A 24,016-nucleotide genomic window follows, 5' to 3' on the forward strand; every position below is an offset into this window, starting at 1 on the left:
GGCTTGGACCTTCTCGGCTCTTTTCCTGATTCCACTTCTGGGTTGCAGTAGCCACAGATTATGTTACCCGGTACGCGATAATGCGCGCGCTTCCCACGGGTACTGCCGCTGATGTCGCCGACTTTATTATTCACAACCTCATTCTTCTTCATGTAGTTCCCCTCCAACTGCTCACTGACCGTGGCCGCATCTTCATTTCAGCAGTTGTGGACAACATTCTTCGTGCGTGCTCAACTAAACACAAGTTGACGACCACTTATCACCCACAAACTAACGGCCTCCCTAAGCGGCTCAATCACACTCTTACTTACTGCTCGCCATGTACAGTCATGAGCAATATGAAAAGAACAAACTTTTTGCACAAAATTGCGAACATTCTCGGTATTTCTCTATTGAATATGATGGCGACCTACGAAACTATGCATCCAAAGAAACCTCTTTAAAAAAACTAAGTAATCTGTTCTTGTGAAACAAAATTATAGAGCAATCAATAAATGAATGTTCAAACTTTGTTCTAACTCATCTTCCACATGACTGTACGTCTCCTCTTATCACCATGACTGGGACGTCGCCCTCCCAAACATTACCTTGGCGTATAGCTTATCCCGTCACGACACTGTCGGCTACTTTCCGTTTTACCTCTTGTACGGCCGTGAGCCTCAAATGCCGCTTGACATATTGTTTCGAACATCTGGCCCCCCACATCCTGAATATGCCCGTGAAGCCATTGCCTGTGCCGACCATGCTCGTCAAGTCACCCGTTCCCGCTTGCAAGCCTCCCAAACTTCGCAGCAAGAACACTACAACAGCCGCCACATCGACAGCTCTTTCTTACCTGGGTCCCTTGTGTTGCTCTGGGTGCCTTCTTGTCGTATTAGGCTCTCGGAAAAGCTCCTTTTTCGCTATGTGAGTACCGTGTGGTGCGCCAAATCACAGCCCTCACATACACGATTGAACCTGCCCTCCCCGAATGCACTTCCTGTACCGTACCTTACGATATTGTTCACGTCTCGAGCCTTAAGCCCTACAATCTACCTTGTTCTAATACTCGCTAAGCAGCACCGCGATGGTGCTACTCTGCCCGGAGGCAATGCTACGGGTCGACTCATCGAAGATGAAGAAGACGAAGTGTGTGTGCACATGACGTGTGCTCTGGCCACGGATCCTTGGCGGCGGAGTGGGTTTTGACGTCCGGTGCTGCCTGTGCTTGGGTCGTGGTCGGTGTGAGTGTACCAGTGTTTTACGTGGTGTGTACGCCTCCTGTCACGTAACAATATAAATAAAGAATACGGGCCTGGGTCTGGGTAAGGTCCACCATCACTCAGGAACACCAGTTTACACGGTTTCCATGGCACTTGTTCATAAGCATTGGTACCTATGTGGTTAGCATATGCCCTAGAGGGCTCACTGGCAGCGGCGTGAATTCGTGCGTGTCACGAAGATCCATTACTGGCCGTCTGTGAAGACTAATGTGAAGGCCGGGTCCTTCGACAATGCGCCGCTTACTCTCATTCCTCACAAAATACCTCAGTCTGTGCGACTTATTCGGTGCCAACCAAATGATTACTTCTGACAGCACCTGCCTGCAATCTTTTTTTTTATTCGACAAGTGTGTCATAAGGAATTGTGAGAAAGGAGGTGGGAGAATGGTAGTAGAAAGATAAAAGGTCTGCAGATCAGTTCTGCAGCGGTCATATTCTATTTCAGATCAATTTGCTGTCTGCAAATTGTAAAATAACTCAATGTATTCTGACTGAACACTGAGATGTCTTCTTGCGGTTCAATAACGAAAAACAAGGGGCAAGTGTGATACGGATTCTGCATAAATGCTGTAATAAATGCGAATAAACGTCCGAACTGAATAGAACTATGTTCTAGTAAAGCTACAGCTGTTGTCAAAAGTGTAGAGACCAAAGGGAGGGCCGGCTTCTGAGCCGTGCAGTGGTGCTATTTGGGCATCAGTGGTGATCCTTCCCAGTGGAGATGGTAGGAGAAAAAGATCTAACCATCAAGAGATTCCGAACACTGGAAATTCGTTAAGCCGCACGAAGTGGTACAGCAGACCCCCTGGGCTGTAAACTTTTGACAAAGGCTGTACATGATGCCGCAGAGCATTCGCGGACATTCATTATGTGAGGCGGCGGGGGGGGGGGGGGGGGGGGGGTTAAGTAATGATATGCTATCGTTTGGATACTGATTTGTCGCGGTAGACAATAACAGAGAAGAAGTTGCAATACAAATGAGAATAGGGGCAGCTATAGATACGACGACGGGGATCTATTTTCCTTCAGGGAAAGAAGCATCTATAAAGAGAGAGTGCAAGAATGCACTTCGTGAAATCAAGGAAAGACATGAAATATAAAGGATTGGCTGCAACGTTTTATGTTCATGGCTTAGTGTTTTAGTCCTTGGGCTTTCAGTTATGCCCGCCCGCAGTAGTCAGTCATATTTTAAGACTAGTATGGAGTAAAGAAGCAATTTCGATTTAGTCGCTAATGTGCACTCTTTAAAATGCAATTATCTAAGCATATTCTGCTTTGATTTCTCTGCATCATACTGCACTGTGCTTTTTTAAAACGGCAGTTAGAAACAAAGCGTAATGTTAACGACGTCCTCTTATTCATGGACAACGCCGAGGAAATCAAAATCGCGACAGGTTCCTTTGGCTATGTGAACAGCAAATATTCCCGTCGAGTGACTTTCGCTAGCGCTTTGGGAAGTAGCATTAGTCGAAACATTAATTTAGCACTACAGCTTTCCCCTATCACTAGAGAGATTTAGCTTACCGTGATCCGCGATCCGCCACGGTGACCTTCTACCGTGCGTTTGCGGGGCGAACAAGCTCATTGGTCCCGACGCGGCAGGTCCATGTGCGGACATCCAGTATGTGGCGCCATCTATCCGCGTCGAGGGGTTTTCGGCATGCGCAGTGGAACGCGCGGTGGCGGTGCACGGTAGCGGATCGCGGATCACGGTAAGCTAAAACTCTCTACTACCGCGCAAGAATCACAGCGCATGCGCAGATCAGCCTGAGAGTGACAGATGGCGCCACATTCCCGTCAAATGCCAGCCGATTCGGCTCGCAGGGGCCAATGAACGTGTTAGCCGCTGACGGCGCGCGGTAGCGGTAGACGGTAGCGGTAAGCGGTAGCGATAAAGTAAAGGCCTCTATTATGTGACGAATTCCATCATGGAAAGCACAGCATGAAAAGAAGCCACCCATTATGATAAATTCCTTAAGCTTTATCCGCTTGCCTTAAGCAAATAAAGAACCACGAATGACACTCTACAGGAGAACCACGGCGGATTTCTTGGAGCATACGCCAGTATTCACGAAAGAAATAGTGAAAAAAGCTGTCGTATGACTTTTTTTATTACACCATCAGAACACAAGTCGATAGCATGAATTGCGGTACATTGCTGTGCACTTTTGGCGCTATTTTTTTTTTTTTTTTGCTAGCCTTATAAGCACACAGATATTTCATTCAGCGAACACAAGAGAGTGGCGTATCATGAGGACATTTCGGCTGCGGAAATGAGCAACAAAAATAGTACCACCATTTCTTTGCAACCGACGTTTTTTTTTTACATCCCTTGTATTTTCTTTGCGTCCTCTCACACAATGAACAACGGAAGCAGAAAAGAAGCAAACAAGTGTTCAAATTAAAAGACATCGACAAAAGCGACAAGCTTCGATACTGCTGTTGCGCGTATTCCTGGTCCGCTGGCTGCGCGTATCATTGCGCAGTTTATTAGTCCCCGACGTGCACTGTTTCCCCGCCTTTTTGATATAGTAACGATTGTAACAACAGCTATAGACTGCGCTGACATGGTCAAATTCACAATATACAGACAACATTCGTTCCCAGGCCGGTGCGGCCGAATCAATGAGACATATGCCTGATGACGTTCGGTTTCAGACCGCAACAAGTTCACGAGAACCAAGAACGCAAAGCATTCCAAGTATGTTTCACAAATTAGAGCATTAAACACCACATCCTCGTGGGAAAGTCACCGCGTTCTATGTCTGTTAGCTTGCTATTTTTTGATGCCAGGAATTCGTACGCCCTACAAATGCATTCCCTTCGAAGATGGTCATGAAAGTCGAGAAATAAAATTACGCATTGAGCACTGCATTTGTCTGCGCTGTTTTAGTTGAAATTTAAAGCGGCAAAACTAGCAAAGAAAACCTGGTGGTGTGTGTGAATCCGCACGCATATGGCAAGATGTCCCTCTCGATCATATTCCGATTCCTATCAATACTGTTGCCCAAGTACGCTGCACTTTAGTAACCCGTCTCACCACTCGAACTATCGCCATAACACGAAGAGTATTTGATCCTTGTTACCATCACAGCGTTCAGAGAAATTTTCGCAGCTTGGTTTGCATAAGTCGTGCACAGAAAAATAGGGTGTGATCAATGATGGTCGGAAGCGTCGGGAAGACATTTCATCTGATTTTTTTTTTTTCTTCACGCGCGTCTCAGGAGAAAGAAAAATGAAACCAGGACCAGCAGGTAACTTTGCATGAGCGTGTCAAAAGCGTAGAGCATTGTGACAAAAGAGCTAAACGTTTGGTCCTGATAGGCCGTCAACGCACTTAACCCTAGGCGCAGAGATCAGAGTATGCAGTTCACTTTGGGACGGAATGAAGCATTCATTTTTGTACTTGTTTACACTTTTTTAAATGCCACCAGTTTCGTTCTGTGAAAACACTGCATTGTTTAAGGGTGCACATGAGCGTCGCCCTTGCAGCGTAGCGGATTCAGAGAGCGTGAGAAAAAAAAACCGTAAGAGCTGCAAAAGAAAATCATACCCCGGTTACATTTTGTGGCGAAAAGCGAGGGGATTCCTTATGCTTGATTTGCCATCATTCGCAATGACCAAACTACGCACTAAATTACGACTCTAGAAGGTTGTCTTTAAAGCCGACCAAGAATGCCTCCAGCCTGTACGTGCCTTTTTTTTTTTCTGCCGCATTTTTTTTTTTTTTCAGCGCAAAGCACGATCGACGGCGATATTTTTTCGCAGCCAACGTTACGCTCAGTGAAAATAATACGACCGTCAGCTTTATGGACACAGTTACAGCTAATTGTGCCAATTTTTCTGCGTCTAGGGGTGACCATACGTGGTTATCTACCTTGTGCCTCAATACTACAGTTTGCAGCGCTGTAGCTAAGCAGAATCGATAATTTGGAACGCTTTCATGCAGTCAAACAAATTACTAAAAGAAACAACGCTTGAGGGACTACTAAAGAAATCATTATAGCAAGCGGGCATCCTACACGCTCGGACACTCACAGCTCATGGGCTGCTTTAAGACCCGGTAAGCTAACACAAATACATTTCGTAGACAGCTCTTTCATCCTCCATCTTGGCTCTCCTACTCAACCCGTGAGAAAAAAAAAAAAAAAAAAAAAAAAAACGTCCTGCTTTTCTATTCGAGATGACTGCCTAAACTTGTCCTAGAACACTACACGCTCATTTTGTGTGACGAAACAACCACGAAGACGTTGAGGCGCGACACTCGTAGTGGCGTACTATATGCCACGAAACTAAGCAACAACAACAAAAAAAAAAAAACAGTTTCAGGACATCCGCGTTTAGCCACACGTATGGACTATAAATGTTCTTTTTTTAGTGAAGCAGTTGACGAAAGCACGGTGCGGCGTATATTGCTAGGTGCTCATAATCGCTTTATCATGGCTATAGACCCTGCCTTACTCGGGTCAGCACGCGAAGACAGCTGGGCAGTGATTAGGTAGGATTATTACGTGTCTCACTTTGTTTGTTCAAGTATGTGACGTCTTCGCTTCCGTATTGAACAAGAAATTTCTGCCGTACAACTTGGCTTGCACGAGCGCAGAATACCAAGTGTGGGAAACATTTCGCGAAATTTTCAACTTTCGTTCGCGGAGAACAAAAAAAGTTAAGACGTCAAACTTGAACTCTTCCGAGAGACGACTTGGTGTACGGGTGTTGTCGCACATGGTTTATTCGCCTCTTTCAAATGAGAATAGGTTGCTCTTGCTCCTTTGGTACTCCGAGGGTCCTGCCACGATTCTCGGCAGAGCTGGTCCTTGCGTATAGGGTGGTGCGCATCGGCATCCGGACATAACGGACTATTGTGTACAACCACGTCACAACCGATGCATCGCCTCGAGTGCCCCACTTTGTTTTCGTTTTTTTTTATTTTTTTTTTTTTCATTCTATGTGAGAGGCTTTACAGCAGTGTACACTACGAAACGATTGTTCAGACAAGCGTATTCGTGGCCTAGCTCAATGTGCCTCTTCATACTTTCGCGTCTCCTTATTTTACTTTCTTTCGTTACCCGCTGCTCGGTCACGTGTTCATTTTCTACATTGAAGCAGAGAACGCGATGCGGAATGTAAATATTACCGCTATAGCTATTGCACAATTGTCCCACGCCTCTCCAGTCCGCGACAGCGCGCGAACCGACGAAACAAAGAAACGTACTCCTCGCGGGAATGTTGTGATTAAGTAAATAATTGCATAGGGACCGAAATGTCCTACGAAAAGTTAAAAAAAAAAAGGAAAGTAATTAGCATCCTTTGCAGCTTCGGCCTCATATTTTCCTCGTTCACGTGCGCTAAGAGGTGTGTAATCGGTATACCGGTGAACGTTTTGTTCTGACTAATGAGTCGCGCCAAGATAACACTTTAAGCGAAGACATAATGACCTCCTGAGCGGTCTTTTCGTGACTCTGCTGCGCTTGGAGGCTATTTGAGCTAGGAAGGCGCCCGGCTGCGAGTTCACTCCCATGCTGTGAACGGGACACTGCGAGTCGTGTGCAAACTAGTGCAGCTTTAGCGCTTCTGAGTGGTGCTTCTTTTAAAGGTCTAAACGTTCACCGAACAAGCACCTAACCATGAGATTTTGACTTTGAGTAGCGCACTCCCCTCGCGCTTACTTGGCACACGATACTGCCGTTCAGATCTCGTATGGTGGTCCTATCGCACAATACAGATCGCTCGTAAAGGCGCTATAGATCATTTGTGCTCAAATGCACTTAGTACAGTCATGACCGGTGCACATCGCGTCACATCCTGCCACGCTTCCTTAAGACGTACTATGCTTGCAGAGAAACTAGTGTCTGTGTAGGCGGTGTGTAAAGGCGTGCAACGGTCGAAACAATATAAAGCAATAATGTGTACGCACAGTGAAAAAGTAAACTTGGACTCACGTGAAAGGAAAGCCAGACAACGCAACACACATTCCACAGTCACTATCAAAGGGCAGTGAAACGGTACCCCTTGAATGTCGTTACTTCGTAAATGGAATAGTCACTAGCGCACAACAGCGTTCAAACGTCAACACGCAAGAAATCAAGTCACTATTTTTCTCCTTAAAAAAAAGTGCAGAAGTTTCAGATCCTCGTCAGACAGGCAGAACGACGACACTGGTGCACGTCTTCGTTCTAAAATTAGAACGGCAAAAATCGTCGTCACTAAAACATTATATTAGTTTTGTCCTATAATTGCTAACTGACGCTTAACGAAAAATGAGCAACACATTGATACATACCGCCCCGAAAACTCTCGGCGAACACAGAAACACAGGTACAATGCCGTAATGTTTTCAGCACATAGCACACTTACGTGTTTCCTAAGCACAACGTCGGCAACAGAGCCCCGCAAAACAGACCACACACCTGTCAGGTTCAAGTGCCTCGAAAATGAATGTGCGTGCACTTTGTTTCCTCTGCTTGGATACTGATTGCAGCAGCAGAAACAAACCAAAGACACAAATACTCGCATGCTACACAACCCCGTAAACACGGCTCCTCCTCGTAGCAGGCCGCCGCGATTGGCGCAATCTACGCGAGGCGAGGTGTTCGTCATTGTGCTTGCAGAACATGATTGAAGCCGCACTAAAGAGCGCGATGTGAGCATGTGTGGAAGCTGGCGCGGGCACACACTGTGCACCGCCCTTGAAAGGAAAACAGCGAAAACAATGACATTAACACGGCTGACGTGCGCCCCCCACCACGTCCATCTACAATGAGCTGCGTTGCCACACAGGAACGTGCTGCGTTCTATGAACACTGAGGAAAAACAAACTTCCACAAACTATGCACACTATATACAAGCAGAGTAGCGGCGGCTCGGAGCACTACACACGCATTCGTTCGCTCCTACGTGGGAAAAAGATAATTTCTGAAGGTCCCAGCCTGCTGAACGCAGGGAACTGTGGAGACTCAAAACAACTTTGACGCCTCTAGAGGTGCACTTCACTCGCAGGTGTCGCCAGCGTCAATGCGGCTGGGAATAGGAGAAGATAACCTGTGCCGTTCGTGTACTTTGCTCACAAGTTCTCAAAACTCTGAGTGACCAGGGAACTGACCTTCGGCTTTCTTTTCCAATACACGTGAATAAAACTATCTGCTTTCGCTAAAATGCCTCTCTATCTCTATTATGTGCACATTATTAAAGAACACGCTATTCGACCCCACAGACACTATGCGCTTCTATTATCAGTAACTGAGCCTTGAGGTCGACGACGACAAGCTAATTTCCGGCTTTGAGCAGCGAATGCTCACTTTTTTTTTTTTTGTCACCACTTCAGATACAAACGTCCTTTGCGGAGTAAATGAAAGAATTTTGTCTTCTTACAGCGTTCGCTGTATTCGTACAACGTTTAAAGAGGCTGGAACCTTACAGACGCTCCCACTAATACGCGAAATAAAGCTTTCGGCGATTACGTCCACAGTGAGTGATACTCCCATGCCAGTGGAAATTCGCATTACTGCGCAGCATCGCTGTTCACTATAAGGAATAACTATTTGCTGCACACTCATGAACCAAGGTTTAAAAAAGCCAACCGCGACAGCGTGCAAGCATGCTGCATGCATCAGGCATACTTTGCAGCGTCGTTGACGGAGCTCGACAGGATGAGTCTGTTTGAATGCGGCTTGAAAGCTTTCGAGCCCACTGTAAGGCGTACAGAAAGACAACACTAGAACGCAGCTCTGTAGGTATGCATAGTTAACTCATCTGGAAAGAAAACTCAACAGTGCATTTGCGTAGCAACTGCCACTGCAGCGACTGCCGCGACAATCTCGTCAACAGGTCGCACTTAAGTATAGGAAAATGCCGCTGGCTAATAGTGCTGTCTTGAAGGTTGCATCACACCAGCTGAGGCAACTGAGCGGCGCAAAATTCTGCACTCTTCTTTTTTTCTTTCTCGAACGTTGCCCCTTCTGGTCGCTCGTTTTACAATAGTAATTCGTATGTTTCGTCTTCGCATGCCTGGGCAATCGAACAGCGAGTATTCGGGGGAACCAATATCGCACCATTCGAATGTGGTTCGAATACTTATGAGATTCAACGTCCGGCACAGGGAGCACCAGAGTAGAGACAGAACGGCAGTTTGCAGGCAGAATTGTTCCCTTAATCAGGACAGATCCAACCGTGAGACCCAAAACGTAGCCTCGAAGACTCATGCGGAACCCAGACAGTGACGGATCAGTCAGAGCAAGGGAGGACAGACTCCACGCTCATCTTCGAACCTGCTGAGACCTTAAGCCTTGTGGTTTCGTCTGAATAGCGCTGTACAGAGGCTGAGAGGGAGTGTTCGTTCGGCGCGGGAAGAAAAATGAGTGTAGGCGGGAGCTGAGACCGTTTAATTGCAGAGCTTTTCACCCATTCAGCACTGCTGAGTAGTAATCTTAATCCTGTTCGAACAGCTGAAGCGTCGTTTGCCTCCTGTGAGCGCTCTTTCAGTGTGGCGTTCGCACCTCGTGCTAGACACTATGCAACGCGCTCACAGTTTGTCATACAACGCAACATACGTTTCGTGCGGTCGTCGTACAACGCATCGGCATTCTAACAAACGTCTGTGGTCTACAATGAGGCTTACGCGGCGACAATGCTGCTAAGTTCTGCTTCCCATTCACATCGCGTCCTCTGTGCTACGTAGTGCACCCTAAAACTTTTCTCAAGGTGCTTCACAGCCGTACATGAGCTTACTCGAAGTCCTAAGGGCTAGTTCGTTGCTGCTCAGATTTCTTCCTGCCTGCCTGCGTGCTCTGCCGCAAAGCGAGAGACAGCATCAATAAAAGGCAATTAAGAACAGAAGAAAGCGATCCAAGAACGCATGCAGGCTGGACACTTGCGTCCAAAACGACGAGCCGTCTAAAGTGCGCGAATATTCTCCCCACAACTATAGATGGCCGCCGCGCCCGCTCGCATGCCTAAGGGGCCGTAGACGAGCGCAGCACAGCGTCTGCCCTTGCAGCGACATTGACCGCCAAGCGGGGAAACCCACGCGAGACCACATCATCTTTTGACCATGTGCGGCTCAGCTAAGTTGAAGGGCCTCAAGTTATGAGGCGGGCGCGCTTTAAGCGCACCGAGAGAGAGGGAGAGAGAGCGTGCCCCCGTCCCCATGCAGTGCAGCATCGAGGCGTCCGTCAGGGCTGGATCCAGCGGGGAAGAACCGCACGCTTTCGTGCTACGTTGCCTACTCTCGAGGTGGTGGAACTGTGTCCTCGCTCCGACATGCCGCGCCACACCGGCCCATGGCATGCCACAGCACGCGTTGCTCTGGCACACCACGCAGCGGTCTGGTCGTCGTTGACGGCGAACGCATATGGCAGTCCCGTAGCGAAGACTTTTCGAATGGTGTGGCGGCGGTTTACTTGAAGAGGCGCAGCAGCAGCAACGGCGGCATCACCATGAGCAGGAAGGAGGCCGAGGACCGGCGGGCGCCGTTGCAGCCGTCCTTGTCGCAGCTGCAGTACTTCATGAGCACGCTGAAGGTGCCGGCCCGGCGCATACAGTCGGTGCCCTCCTTTTCGTCCTTCATCCAGCCGCAGTCGCGGACCGTGCGGAAGTCGCTGTACACTGCGACAAGAAAAGGCACGGTGCTCGCTTACACTTGCGACAGTGGTGAAAGGAATACGCGAGGAACAAATGCCTCGACAGGCGGAGACATTTAAAAGCAAACTGCGAGGGCAAACAGAGCCGTATAAAACAATTCATAAATCTAGAGCGTCCAAGAGGGCTCGGACAAAGCGATTTTTTTTTCTTTCTCGCTTAGTGGTAGGTATTTATATGAAACTATGCAAGATGATATGAATGATTGCAGTGTCCGTGTACAGGTACCTATGCGTATTAACAATTATATACCATTTTAATGGACTTAACGTGAGTCCGGTAAAGTTTATCAAACTTAAATGAGTACGCTAAGGCCTATATTAACGAATCGAAATGTATATAGAGCTGAATATTCAGTCGGATCTTGACGGCAATTGCTTTTTCCATAATACTAAATAATTTAGACTTATTTATGTGTTTTTAGCACTGTCAACCACATGAAGTACTTTTCTTTGAACTTTGGAACATAATACTTTCATGCCCATTAACTAGGCTTGCCTTTCTTTTCTTTCTCTAGTACAGAAGCCCAGTTGACAGCAAACGTTTTCAGCTTCTCCAGACACGCTACTGTCTACCGTGATCAAATTATCTCGTTGTCATGAAATAGGTGCCCATTTATAAAGCCCTCATGGCGCGAAAAGAGTCTCGCCCGCGTAAACCATGGAATGTGCTAGAACCACCCTCTACTTCTAAGTGGGGAGAGCGTAACCTTACGAGTACTAAGCGGTGCTTCCTGCACTTTTTTTCGGAAGCGGCAGCGGCCAATCGGCAAAGAACCAATGCAAATTTTTCACGAAAATTCCCTGCGCCTGATCAATGACGACGCGCGTCTCAGCGGAGAGGTGAGAGGGCGTTTGTAGTGTGAACATTATGTGTATGCGCCCACCTGCCTTGACGCATATAACGAGTGAACGTGGCCTGCCGTATTAATGAAAGCCGCAAATATAATTATTCTTTTCATAAGGTGCATCGAGTAAACTTTATGCCAATAGCACATAGTGATGCCGCGCTATCAAGTGCGAAAAAGAAAACATTACATTTATTTTTACTGCTGCGCCTTCACTCCGTTCAGCGGTCTGCTCACTACGCTTGGCGTAAACAAACAGAAGGAGTTACGTTTCCTCTATCACCACAGGCACTTACTCTCATAAGAAAACAGCAATGCTACCCTCCGTCTTCGTTTCGAAGGTGGGCTTTTTCGCAGAGATGGTGATAGTGCGGTGAAGCTAGGCTAACGTTACTTGCGAAAGGGCAGCAGAATCAATGTCGAATTCCAGTCGGCGATCCGGAGTAGCTCTCCGAATCCGCGGAGGAGCACGATGTCTAGGGTCCACATCGTCGCGGGCGAATCGGAACACAGAATCTCTTCGGTTCGTGGAGCAGGTATCGCCGGTCGGAATACTCTACAAGTTAATGACCAACACACTCCAGCGACCAAGCCACGCGTCACGCTACTGACCACGGTGGGCAAAATGGGGCACCGCAGCGGAGCCCGGGCAGCAAAGCGAGCGGCGAACGATTTACCACTTCCGTCGAACGAATGCGCGCCGACTCGATGAGCAAATAGGTCAATCACTGAGCTTCTGCGGCGAGACACAGCTTTGGCCATGGTATCACAGCCAAAAACGCACGCTTTACTGCACTCAATCTCCAGCTTTATCTCCTCTTCCTCTGTCCACAATCTACTGAGCCGAGGACGGCGAGGGCAATCCTGAAAATGAAGCCACCGTCGCCGTTAATGAAACAATGTACTCTCGTACTCTCGTTTCTACTCTCATCGCATAATGCGCTGGGGTGCCATGTGCAGTCAGCCTATTCTCTGGATGCGCTGTACGCAAGTGACAGGCTTTTCTATTCCAGGAGAGTCAACCTCAGAGTGCGAAGGTGAGCGGAGGGTGAAAATGAGGATCTGGTCACGATAAAAACCGAGGAACCAAGGAACGCGTAAGGAGATACTTGTGTTGTTTTCTCCCGGTAGAGAGAACCTAATTGAATGATATTTTTCTATCAGATTTAAATTGACAAGTTGAAGAACATATGCACCACGGTAGGACACGAATAAACCTTCTCAGCATGTCACGTCCGGTACCGCATCAACCTGGCTACGACAGCGGCTTGGTATGTCCTTTTAAAACAAAGATGCCACAATAAACTTGGCCGAAAGTGAAATAAAGACATCTCTGGTAAATCCTTTCTTTGTTACCTATGACATCAGGACTGCCAAAGCCGACATAGTTGCTATACCATGAGCGGACAAAAATTGGGGCAACGTGCAGTTTTTTTCCTTCGCCAATTTATTGATTATCTAACGAAATTACACAATTACTTCTCTTTAAAAACAATAACAATAACCCAAATATCTTCCTGTAATATCATTGACTTCAGGAACCGCTCGCTTCTTTCTCATATATTCTAACGAACCCACCACTTCGAATGGTAAGCTGAAAAAAAGATGCTGGGTAAATCGCTCAAAACTAAACAGTCGTTTTGAAAAGTAACTAATGACTGTGAAGTCAAGGTTACAGGTAACCGCGTAATTAAATTAGCTTTATTCTGAAATATTATGAAGGTGCGTTTACACACGGATACAGTAGTGGGCCTCACTCGTAATTTGACATAAATGAATATTAGTGAATACATATCCCTAAAAGTTACTCCCTGCTCCCAAAGTTTTGTTGCCGAGTTACCATCGAAGACAGACGCATTACAAGACAGAGGAAGTACACGCAAAACACCGCTGGTGCCTCCTCCGTTTTTTACGGCGTCTGTCTTCGCCGGTTCCACCTTTGTAAGCATTTATGAACCCGCAGGCCCAACAATTTACGCTCAGCACGCTTACCAAGCGGAGTTTGGGTTGATACAGGCGCAGTGGTCGCTGGCGCCGAGCCAAAGCTCCCTGTATGTTTGCTAGCGCAGTTCGAGGTGACTTGCTTTTCGCCTTTGTTTAACCCACCGGGGAGTGCGCGCTCTTGACTCGTTCGTTTCGCCGTCATTTTCTTTGATGCCGAGAGCAGTTGTTAAGAGAACCGGCGCTCTTGAGGCTGTCAGTTGCTGTAGCTATGTGTGGGCTGTACAGTACAAAAAAAAAAAGAGTAGCCTGCTCCAGTGCGTTTAGACAGCAACAAATATTTAACCATCTTGCCTGCTGGTCGAAGGATTACTTGCGCTGCAAATGCGCGTCGGAACCACTTCCGGTATTAAATCACTCCTCTCTCATAAGCAGCATGCTTAGGCCGAGTTGAAGCCTTGACAGTGTAAGGTAAGCGAGTGCGGGAAAATCGAAGCTCGTTAAATGCGAAAATTTTAAAAAATAAAAGTTCTAAGGCCCGACAAAAAGTGCGCGTGGACAACTTTTCGTGCCTAGCGATAATTAAACATCTTGTCAACTTAGTGGAAGGACGCACAAGCACACGTGGTGCTTCGAATAAAAAAAAAAAAAAAAGAACGAAACACAGTCCCGTGCGCGAAAATTGGAAAACAATAAAAATAACAGTGAAGCATGCGAGTGCTCTTCACAGAAGATTCTTTTCCTTCTCAGAAAGTTTGCGCATCAGGCAGTTTGCGCAAATTGCTGATTGAAGAGCAATCACGAGAAGCCCCACTTACAGAGATTGACACTTGTCGCCTTGTATCATTAGGGTCATGCTGGCAATATCGCAGAAAAATTCCTTTCCTAAACGTTCTCACAATATAGGTGATTAACTCATATTGCCTTGTACTACTATGGTCATACAGTAACGAGAGATCAATCATAAAGGAGGCGTGGTGGCGGATACGTATACCGAATTACCGTATGACGCCAATGCACGCGCATGCGTTGTGGCGGGTGCCCAGCAGATCTGACCACCATGCGTGAGCAGCAAGCATACGGATGAATCGGAGTACGTATCCCCTAGAGTCTATCCATTGTGCTAAGATGATCTAACATAACCATATAAGACCCATTCATCTCCTAAATGTTCTCACAATAAGTAGAACCGAGCCCTATAGGCACTGCATAGTTTCTTGTCATGCAGGAATATAAGGAACCGGTCTACATTCTACCTCCCTTCCCCAATCCCCGTTCAACTCAAGCCATAAACTTATAAGGAGCACATGAACGCTCTATATAGGTATACTGGGAAGGCATCCGGCGACATTATATGAATAGATCCGGGCGACACTCACCTTTTTGGACGATCTTCCGGCAAACTTGCGCTCGGGATCCCGGAGGGAGATGGTCCTTGACACGCATGTCGCAGTTGACTAGGTCCGAGGTGATGTTGTTGAATGGGTCGGCGCAGTTGGGATCGTAAGCCGAATTGCAGCGCCAGCAGTAGATGGCCCAGCCTGCACACGGGACGCATTTCGCGAAAGCATTTCTACCGTGAGTATCGCGTTCTTTAGTTTCTTTTGCTAACTGTGACAAAACCTTTTAGTGCAACCTTCCAACTTCAACAATAAATCAAGCGATAAGCCATCATCATTTTACACAGTTTTCACAATACTTTAGGAGTTAGCGTGCCGGCTTCAAAGTCACATGTAATCAGGGCAGGAAGGCAAGTATAGTATATACACATTCTCTACCTCGCGTAATTACGCGAACAGATTTAGGTTTCGATAAGCCAAAATAGTGGGATTAGATATATCTTTAAAAAAGTAACGTAAACTCTTCAAATTTTGCAAGCCATACATGCAATGTATAACTGTCGCTGTTCAGCTGAAACACTGGGTATTGTTACAATGAAACAGTCGAACAGAAGGGTATATATGGCACTAACAGAAGATGGCGCGATAGTACTTTTATTTAAGATAATGAGCGAGGGAGTTTTACGATGCTGAAGAAAGACGTTTTCGCGCGAAAATGTCGTTGGTCCCCATTTTGTGCATCAGTGAAAGAAGTTCCATAAATACACCACGCAAAAAACTAAGCCTCAACTTTGAAAAACTCCCCAAAAGTATGCCACTGGCAAGACACGGCACGTTTTTCAAAGCCTCTATTCTGCCCCATCCCAGCTGTACAGCATTCTCACTGTCCGACCTGGTGACAAAGAAGCTTTGACTGCGAAACCACAATCGAAGCATTCACTCTGGAGCTATATCATGGCTGATGTAAAGGGCGGAGCTTTGAAGCTGTCGCCTATAGGAAACGCTAGAGGAGGAAGCAAACATAATGCAAATGAGGAGAAAATGCGCTTGGACACTTGCGCAAGTCGGGCTGTCTACGTGAAAGCAATTGCATTCAGACACTTTACAGAAGCCGTCGTAAAAGACCAACTTCGATTAGATCGCTTTTGGTGAACACCTGCTGGTGTTTTTCGGGGGCATCCAATCTCACTCCGAATGGAGGTGAAGCTCGGAAGCAGCGAGACACATTCTGAATACCGCAATCAGTCGTTAAGGCAACAAATAACTTAATACACATGGCCACGAAGACGGAGACACATTTGTACTGTTCAAAATTCCAAGGTGCTGCGTTCCTCGAGCGGTAATAATATTTCCATGAGCGTTGCCAGTATCGGAAAGTTTTAACTTGGCGTACTTGAGCGCCTTACGTGCACTATTGGCCGTTCCCACGTCCCCAACATAGCTAAGCGTAATAAACAAAATCCATAGGTACACCTCAATGCAAATGCCCGGCCACTTCGAGACGATCTCGCCAATGTTCGCAGCGCTGATTGGTGACCTAGTCTTTCACTGCGTGTAATTTTGCCTGAATAATTAAGTATAACCAATCACCCCAGTCTGTTCTCTTAATTGTTTAGTGGTTTGGTCCTCCCTATACGCATAGCAAAAAGGCATGTTTACGTACACATTGCAGTTTCAAAGACGATATAAATGTCCTGTCCTGGCTCGAGCAATCAAATAGATATTGCGAAAGAAAAAAACAAAACATAAGCTCACAAATAAATGAACCAAACAAATATTTTTTTATTGTTTTGAGAATGGAGTGACACGTGGTAAATGAAAATTTGTTTCGCCTTGCAGTCGCGGTGACGACTTTCAGTAACAGAAAAGCCGCTGCATTTATCTTACAAAGATAATGCCAACTGCTTGTCCCTTGATATTGGGTTCAAATACATGGGTGTTATTTCTTCCCGTCTAGAAGTAACATGCTGACATCATTCATTTTATGGAAAAGCAATTCGCAAACTTGACTACCTTAATCAGCTTTCAAGAATGTTAGCAGGACACTTAAAACAGCTTACGCGCTGTGAAGGCGAAAACATGAATGACCTATCGTTAAATTCGGTCAGTTTCATTGTTCTTGATTTTTTATACATTCTTTTTTTCCTTATCACTAGCTATCACAACAAATATCTGCATAGCACCTTCTCTAGGTCCGACTTTATTTAACTTGGAGCAGCTATTCTTCGGGGCCTGTGGTCAACGTGCCGGTCTCGCAATACGAAGGAACTAGTTCAATTCCCACCACCACCATCACCATCATCATCATCAGCCTGACTATACCCACTGCAGGGTGAAGGCCTCTCCCATATTTCTCCAATTAGCCCTGTTCTGTGCGAGCTGCATCCACTTGACCCCTGCGAACTTAACCTCATCCGCCCACCTAACTTTCTGCCTCTCCATGCTACGCTTTCCTTCCCTTGGAATCCAGTTTGTTACCCTAAGCGACCATCGGTTATCCTCTCTTCGCACTACATGTCCTGCCCATGCCCATTTCTTCTGCTTGATTTCCACTAGAATGTCAGTAACTTGAGTTTTCTCTGACGCACTCTGCACGTTTCCTATCTCTTAACGTTATCCCTATCATTTTTCTTTCCATAGCCCTCCGTGTTGTCCTCAACTTAAGTAGAACTGACTTTGTTAGCCTCCACGTTTCAGCCTCATAGGTAAGTACAGGTAAGATGCAACTGTTGCATACTTTCCTCTTGAGCGATACCGGTAAGCTGCTAGTCATAATCTGGGAGTGCTTCCCAAATGATCTCCACCCCAGTCTTATTCTTCTTGTTATTTCCTTTCCGTGGTCCGAATATGCGGTTACTACCTGTCCTAAGTAAACATATTCGCCTACTACTTCCAATGCTTCGCTACCTAACGTAAACTGCTGTTCCTTCCCTAGGCTATTGAACATTACCTTAGTCTTCTGCCTATTGATTTTCAAGCCTACCTTTCTACTTTTCCTGTCTAGGTCATCAATCATTCTTTGCAATTCATCCCATCCTATTTAAATTCTCACCCTATCGAAAGTAACCGCCTTTCCTTTTCAGCTCAATCATTTTCCTTTGTTTAAGGAAGCTTCCTGAAAAATTCGGTGTCAACCCAAATACTTCTGACCTATGATGTCACGGCCTCACGGGAGCAAGAGGCCCTTTCGAATTTGGCGCCAGTTGCCGACTGGCACATGTGAACGAATCACCATGCTGTACAAAAACCGTTCACACTTAAGCTGGCATTGAAGCGCCCTTCTCTTGTCTTGATCCTAGCACGCGTGCAACTCGACGGAACCAGCCGCTAAAGACGCTTTTCCATAAAAACACTAAACTCTGGCTCTACTTATGAGCTGTCAAGCCTCGTGGCGAAGGTTGCTTTAACTACCTCAAAGGGCTCGAAGAAAAAAATCGCTTATTAATATAGTCCAATGCGTCCTTTTGATGTCTCACATACAATGTTGCAGGTTCTTCTTTTTTTTTTTTTTTTATTCAAGGACTTCAAAGTTTTCCGTCAGAGAAAGTTAGGGACATCGGGGGTTCACGAATTAGCCTGAACGGTCTGGAAGAGAAACCTAATGCGAAGCGAGCGAGATGAGCCATCGTTCCGTAGTATACTTGCCGAAGTTTTTCAAGTTGTCGTACAAAATAACCGCCACATACGGCGTGGATTGAAAAATCTGGCAACCAAAGGGGTCTGTTGTAGCACAAAGCCAGACAATACGCGCACAAAGCAGAGTGCGCACACTGCACTGGCAAGCGAAGCCGTTTAACACTGCTAGAAAACTTAATCGAGGGTATAACTCCGTTTAAACCGATTAACTGACTTGCGAAAACACTGTTTGGTAGAGTTTTGCTTGCAGTTTAGCGTTGAGAGGGTGGCAGAGCGATGTCGGCAGAGCACGCAAAAGTCCCTAGGCGGTGAAAATTATTCTGTGGCCCTCAACTGCGGCCCCTATTTGTCGCTTTCACTCCCACCTGCCTCTCTTCATACACGGCTCGGCTAGGGTGTTGATCGAGAAGTGTGACAGATACTGCGCATTTCTATTCCCAAACACCAATAAGTAATTTAAGCCGAGTCTGCAAGGCGCTCACGCGCTGTGCGATCTCAGTGCACGCTACATAGCCTCAAGTGGCAGAAATTTCCGGAGCCGAGCTCCACTACGACGTCTCTCATAGCCAGAGTTATTTATGGTTATTTATTTGGTTACTATCAGGGCCGTTGAGGCGTTACAGATAGGAGTGGATTAACTACTTATACAAACATTAGAACTAAGAATTTTTTAACATAGCTGATAAGAAGCGCAGATTTGAACGCTTCGGGTTCGGAGTTGCTTTGGGGTTTTAAACTCTATAAACTAAATTAAAATTACTTAGTTTATTTGATTTAGGAGAAAGAAAAGCGCACTGTCTGCCTCACTGCTCGGTGCACGAAGTGGACATTCAAACTAAACGATTTTACCATGATCTGAATCTCCGGATTAATGCGCACTAAAAACAGCCTGAAGGGGTACAGCCTTTATGAAGTGAATATGAGACACATATTGTTCAGCGACTTCTGACAGGTTTATTTATGTCAAAAACGATACAGCACTTATAGTGTGCTTTAATTATTTCCTCAGTCGTCTGGTGCAATTGATTGCTACCAGTGAGTTTTTGAGGGCTCGGACCGGCACTTTCAGAAATCTCTCTCAGTCAGAGCATCGGAGCTACACTTTTACGCAGTTTCTCTGATGATGACGATGGTGGCGATATATTGGTCAGTCTCTTTCTTACGGAATCATCGAGGCACCATTGTTCGAGTGATACGAGAACCGTGTGCAGGCGTGTTCACTTGCAGCGGCGTTCTCTCTCTTCTTTCGAATCCTAGTCTAAGGCAACTCGCAAGGTATTTCATGTGAGGCTTGCACATCACACGGGTAAAGGGCCTCAGTTCGCTGGTGGAGCCAACGTTTCGACAAGTGGACTTGTCTTCGTCTGGGCAAAGCGATCATCACTGGCAGATATTTAAATACGCTTTTTCTTCCGAAGAAGAAAAGCTTCTTGGAAGCAAAATAGTATTTAAACCCCTGCAAGTGATGGTCGCTTTGCCCAGACGAAGACAAGTCCACTTGTCGAAACGTTGGCTCATCTGCGAACTGAGGCGTAACCTATTTACCCTTGTTCGGTTCTTCTTTTTTATACCGTGTAAGCCATCTTCTTCGTCTCGTTTTACCTGCACATCACATGGCATGCGACATCAGTGCGCGTATTTGTCACAGAGACCATGACTTTTGCAGCCGCTGTAGAAAGCACGCATTCCTTCAAGTGATTCCTTATCTAATTCTGCCACCAAAGAGCGTGAAAAACACTGCTCGTTCATTAAAGCCAAGTTTGTGCTGCGCACTGAAAGGTTTCAGGGCAAGCAGTGCTAACAAACTTGTACATAGAACATAAAAAAAAAAAAAAGATTCGAGCCGCTCCTAAACTGATTGTGTCGACCTGCGAATCCCCCTCCCCCACTCTCAAAGAATACGGAGATGCGCCTTTTCTTTTTTTTTTTCTTTTTTTTTTTAAGGAAACGTTGATGTCACTGACATATCGTGATAACAGCGTAGTGCAGAAAAGGTATAGGGGGGGGGGGGGGGAGGGAAACTGGGGGCTTTTTTCTCACGTAGTCACAATCTAAAGATTATCACCTGAGGTACGTGGCAACTTACGTTGGTCGCTGCATTTCGCACGCCATATTCTTAGTTCTGGGACATCCCAACCCAAAATATTTATCGCTACGGATGACTCAAAGTGTAAAAGCTTGGAATGCAATACGGGACGGAAATATGAAACGGAATACGCGTAACAAAGCCGTTCAACATGACTGACAATTACAGCGTTTTAAATGACTTTCATCAATAAAACTGCGTGCGTGGCACTTCGTTCGCACCTTAGGATGCAAAATACAAAATCGAGAAAGTGTCAAGTAATAGGCACCATAAAATTAAACTATCAGTCGCATCAATCAAAGTGTTTTAGTTAAAGCAGCTGGTTGCGTATAGAAATCCTTGCCACAATGAGGGTTACCATAACCTTCAGAGTTTCTAAGAGCTGGTAACAAGATTGAAGCTGTAGGTTGCTCCTTATTGGTGCTGGAGAGTAGTGTCGCTATAACTTTAACACCAGCATAATCAGAACTAATTATACTACCCGACCTATATGTTGAGGTTAAAACGCATTTTGTGCCCGACGAGTTTAAATCCGCAGGCCGCAGACATACGTAAAGCGGTGCCGCAGTTATGTGCAGAATAAATGCGGGACTTGGTTCTTGCCCCGATTTCAAATGGCGCCCAGGAAAAAGGATGTGTAAGAAAAAAAAAAAGCTCGAAAGACGCAACATCTCTTCACAAACTGCACTGCGCAAAGTTTGGCCCACACTGAGCAAACTCGACGCTTGCGGCAATCCGCGAGAATGATGTCTTTCCGCCTTTCTCGACCGTCGGAACGGATTTCTCCCGAGCCTCGCCCGCGTCAGGAGAAAGAACGAAGTCTCACGGCTGCAGCCTATTAACTACGCACAAAAGGCCGCTTCCTATCCAACCGCAGTGGGTGGGCCTCCCCTCCTTCTCCTTCTCTCCGCAACCCGGCATTCGTTTCCTGCAGTCTGTTCTTAATGCCTGCCCCTCCCGCTACTCCCCCGCTCTGACTCATCACCTCCATCCTAACGCGATTTCGAGCCCCTTTTTATTGGCTTCCCCGCATGGACCTCTCGAGCCGGCTCCCGTCTTCGCTTCCTGAGAGTAGTAGTAGCCCGCTGAGCCGGCTGTCTGCGAATCCCCACTGCGCCGCTCTTGGTTTGCGCGCATCGCCTTCTCCGCATATGCGCCGTGTCTCACACGTCGCCTCATCCCTCGTGCGGGCCATGCTTTTCACCCCATGCGAGTTAATTAGGAAACGCGCTGTAGTCCAACAAGTCGAGTAAGTGGCACCCGTATATATGAATTCAAGCGGGGAAGGCTGCGTGCGAGAGATTGCGACCAAGACCACTTCCGCCCGCCATTTTCCTCCTCCGAACTGCGAGCTCTCAATTCTCGGAGAACCACGGATATGAGGGCAGCCGCGCTGACCATGCCCCAACAACGGTCAAACACGAGTTTGTTGTAATAATTGAGGGCCCGGGTACGAGAGAAGAAACGTAAACGTTGACATCGCATGGGATGAACGGATGGAGTAGATGTAATGTTTTTTTTTTTTTTCTAAGCCATCAAAAATTAAAAAAAAAAAAACGACGCTTTTCCTTCTCGCTAGGGATAGCAGAAGAGTGAGAGCAATTGACACCGTCAATTTGTACCGTTAACACAGAGGCCGATGGAAATGTTTGTGCAATGGATAATGTCTCATTAGCAGCAATCAAAAGAAATCACTAAATCGAGCAAGTGGAGTCAGAGAAGCTTCAGTCCGCTGCCCAAATACGTATAGAATATTGAATCTCTTCCTTTATTCATTTATAGAGCGGTCCAAGTCTTCCCCATACTTTCACTCTGTTCCTGTCATCGTTTAAAATAATTTGCAGGGTTTCGGTCACGCCGCTTTTTTGACGACACTTGCAGCCGAGGATCCGTGACGTGGCGCTCCGAAAACGGTTTTCTTGCCATGTTTACCGCCGGAGTGATCATCATCATCAGCCGCCCCACAGGGAGCCAGACCTCAAAATTTGCCGTGCGACGGCAGCGCGGGATTTTTCGTGTGATGGCAAAATGTGAAACAGAGGATGTAGGCGGAGCAGACGCTCCTCTGCTTCCTGTGCACGCGCGGCGACGAGTTGTGCCAGGAGGCGGTTTTTTCGCGACACAAAGTCGCAACTGAGCGCGAAAAGCTATATGACGAGACCCACGTGGGAAACTCTACAGATTCTTTTGTCAGCTTCTCTGCAAGACCAGTTTCCTAAGCAAAAGGTTTCGTTCTGATATATCTCTCATTCTTGTGGAGACCAAAAGAGCCAAGTTCCCACTTCTGCGTAAACTCAGAAATGTAGCCAGTTGACGCGGACGGCTTGGAGGGGCATCAAAATAGTGCAATGATTTAATAAGTCACGCCTAAAAAATGTCGTGAGTGGAGGATTCTCCTCCATCTCGCTCCCCGTGTGTGAATTGTTAGGGTGTTGTGACAGGTGCCAAACACCGCACAGCCGCCGACTCGGCTCCACACGTGAAAAGTGATCGCCGCAGAGCTGTGAGAAGAGCTGCCTGACAGGCAGAGAAAGAAAAAAAACTTTATTTCGAGAAGAAAAAAAAAAAACAAATAAAAAAAGAAGAAAAAAAAAGGGGGGGGGGAGGGAGCAGTGAGCGGAGTCTTCATTTCAAGACCCCTGTAGCCTGGGCTGCCGCTCTTGCCTACGTTACCAGCCTACGCTGGGTCTCTAGATCAGAGCATAGCAGAGTGGCCTCCCACTGCTCCTTCGAATGGTGCATGTTTATGTGTGCAGGTTTGGGGCCTGTGCATCCCCATGTGACGTGGTAGGCGGTGGGCTGGTCGTTGCACCAAGGGCATATGTCTGTGTAGTGTTCTGGTACAGGCACAGCGCGCAGATCCCAATACCAAATGTCCGATGAACGGGAATTGATAAACGCGTACAACGCTGCTGCATGGAATTTTAAAGAGATATTCTCAGAGTTCGATATAAACAATAATTCGATATATCCGCGGTTGACTGTTTTATCCTAGAAGCCACGGAGTAGCGGGATAAGGCTAGAAAAGGGGGGGGGGGGGGGGGGGGCCCTGACGTGAAACCTGGCTCCCCTATAACTGAGAACCCTGCGCACGCATTTGCTCAGAACATAAATCATCAAGCACACAGTCAAAAGTGGCACATATTCAAGCTGATATGTGCCACATACCATCACTAGGAATTACTATGGGAATTCACATCACGCCTGCATTAATTTTCCAACGACCGCAGACCCGCACGGTTCAAACCATTAGCCATAAAGATGTTGT

General features: G+C 46.7%; 1 protein-coding gene across 1 annotated transcript in view; it reads right to left on the reverse strand.

Annotated features, from left to right (window-relative positions):
* Positions 1-3,355: 3,355 nt before the first annotated feature.
* LOC146203079 (UPAR/Ly6 domain-containing protein crok-like) overlaps positions 3,356-24,016 on the reverse strand; it is a 90,470-nt gene continuing 69,809 nt past the window's right edge. The window contains exons 2-3 of the mRNA XM_084588503.1: positions 15,066-15,227; positions 3,356-10,865 (exon numbers count right to left, since the gene is read on the reverse strand). Of these exons, the coding sequence (XP_084444629.1) occupies positions 10,657-10,865; positions 15,066-15,227 (371 nt within the window). The 3' untranslated portion in view covers positions 3,356-10,656. The remainder of the gene's footprint in view (positions 10,866-15,065; positions 15,228-24,016) is intronic.

This window comes from Amblyomma maculatum, chromosome 1, assembly GCF_055883805.1.
Source record: "Amblyomma maculatum isolate TAMU_Amacu chromosome 1, ASM5588380v1, whole genome shotgun sequence".
Taxonomy (NCBI): domain Eukaryota; kingdom Metazoa; phylum Arthropoda; class Arachnida; order Ixodida; family Ixodidae; genus Amblyomma; species Amblyomma maculatum.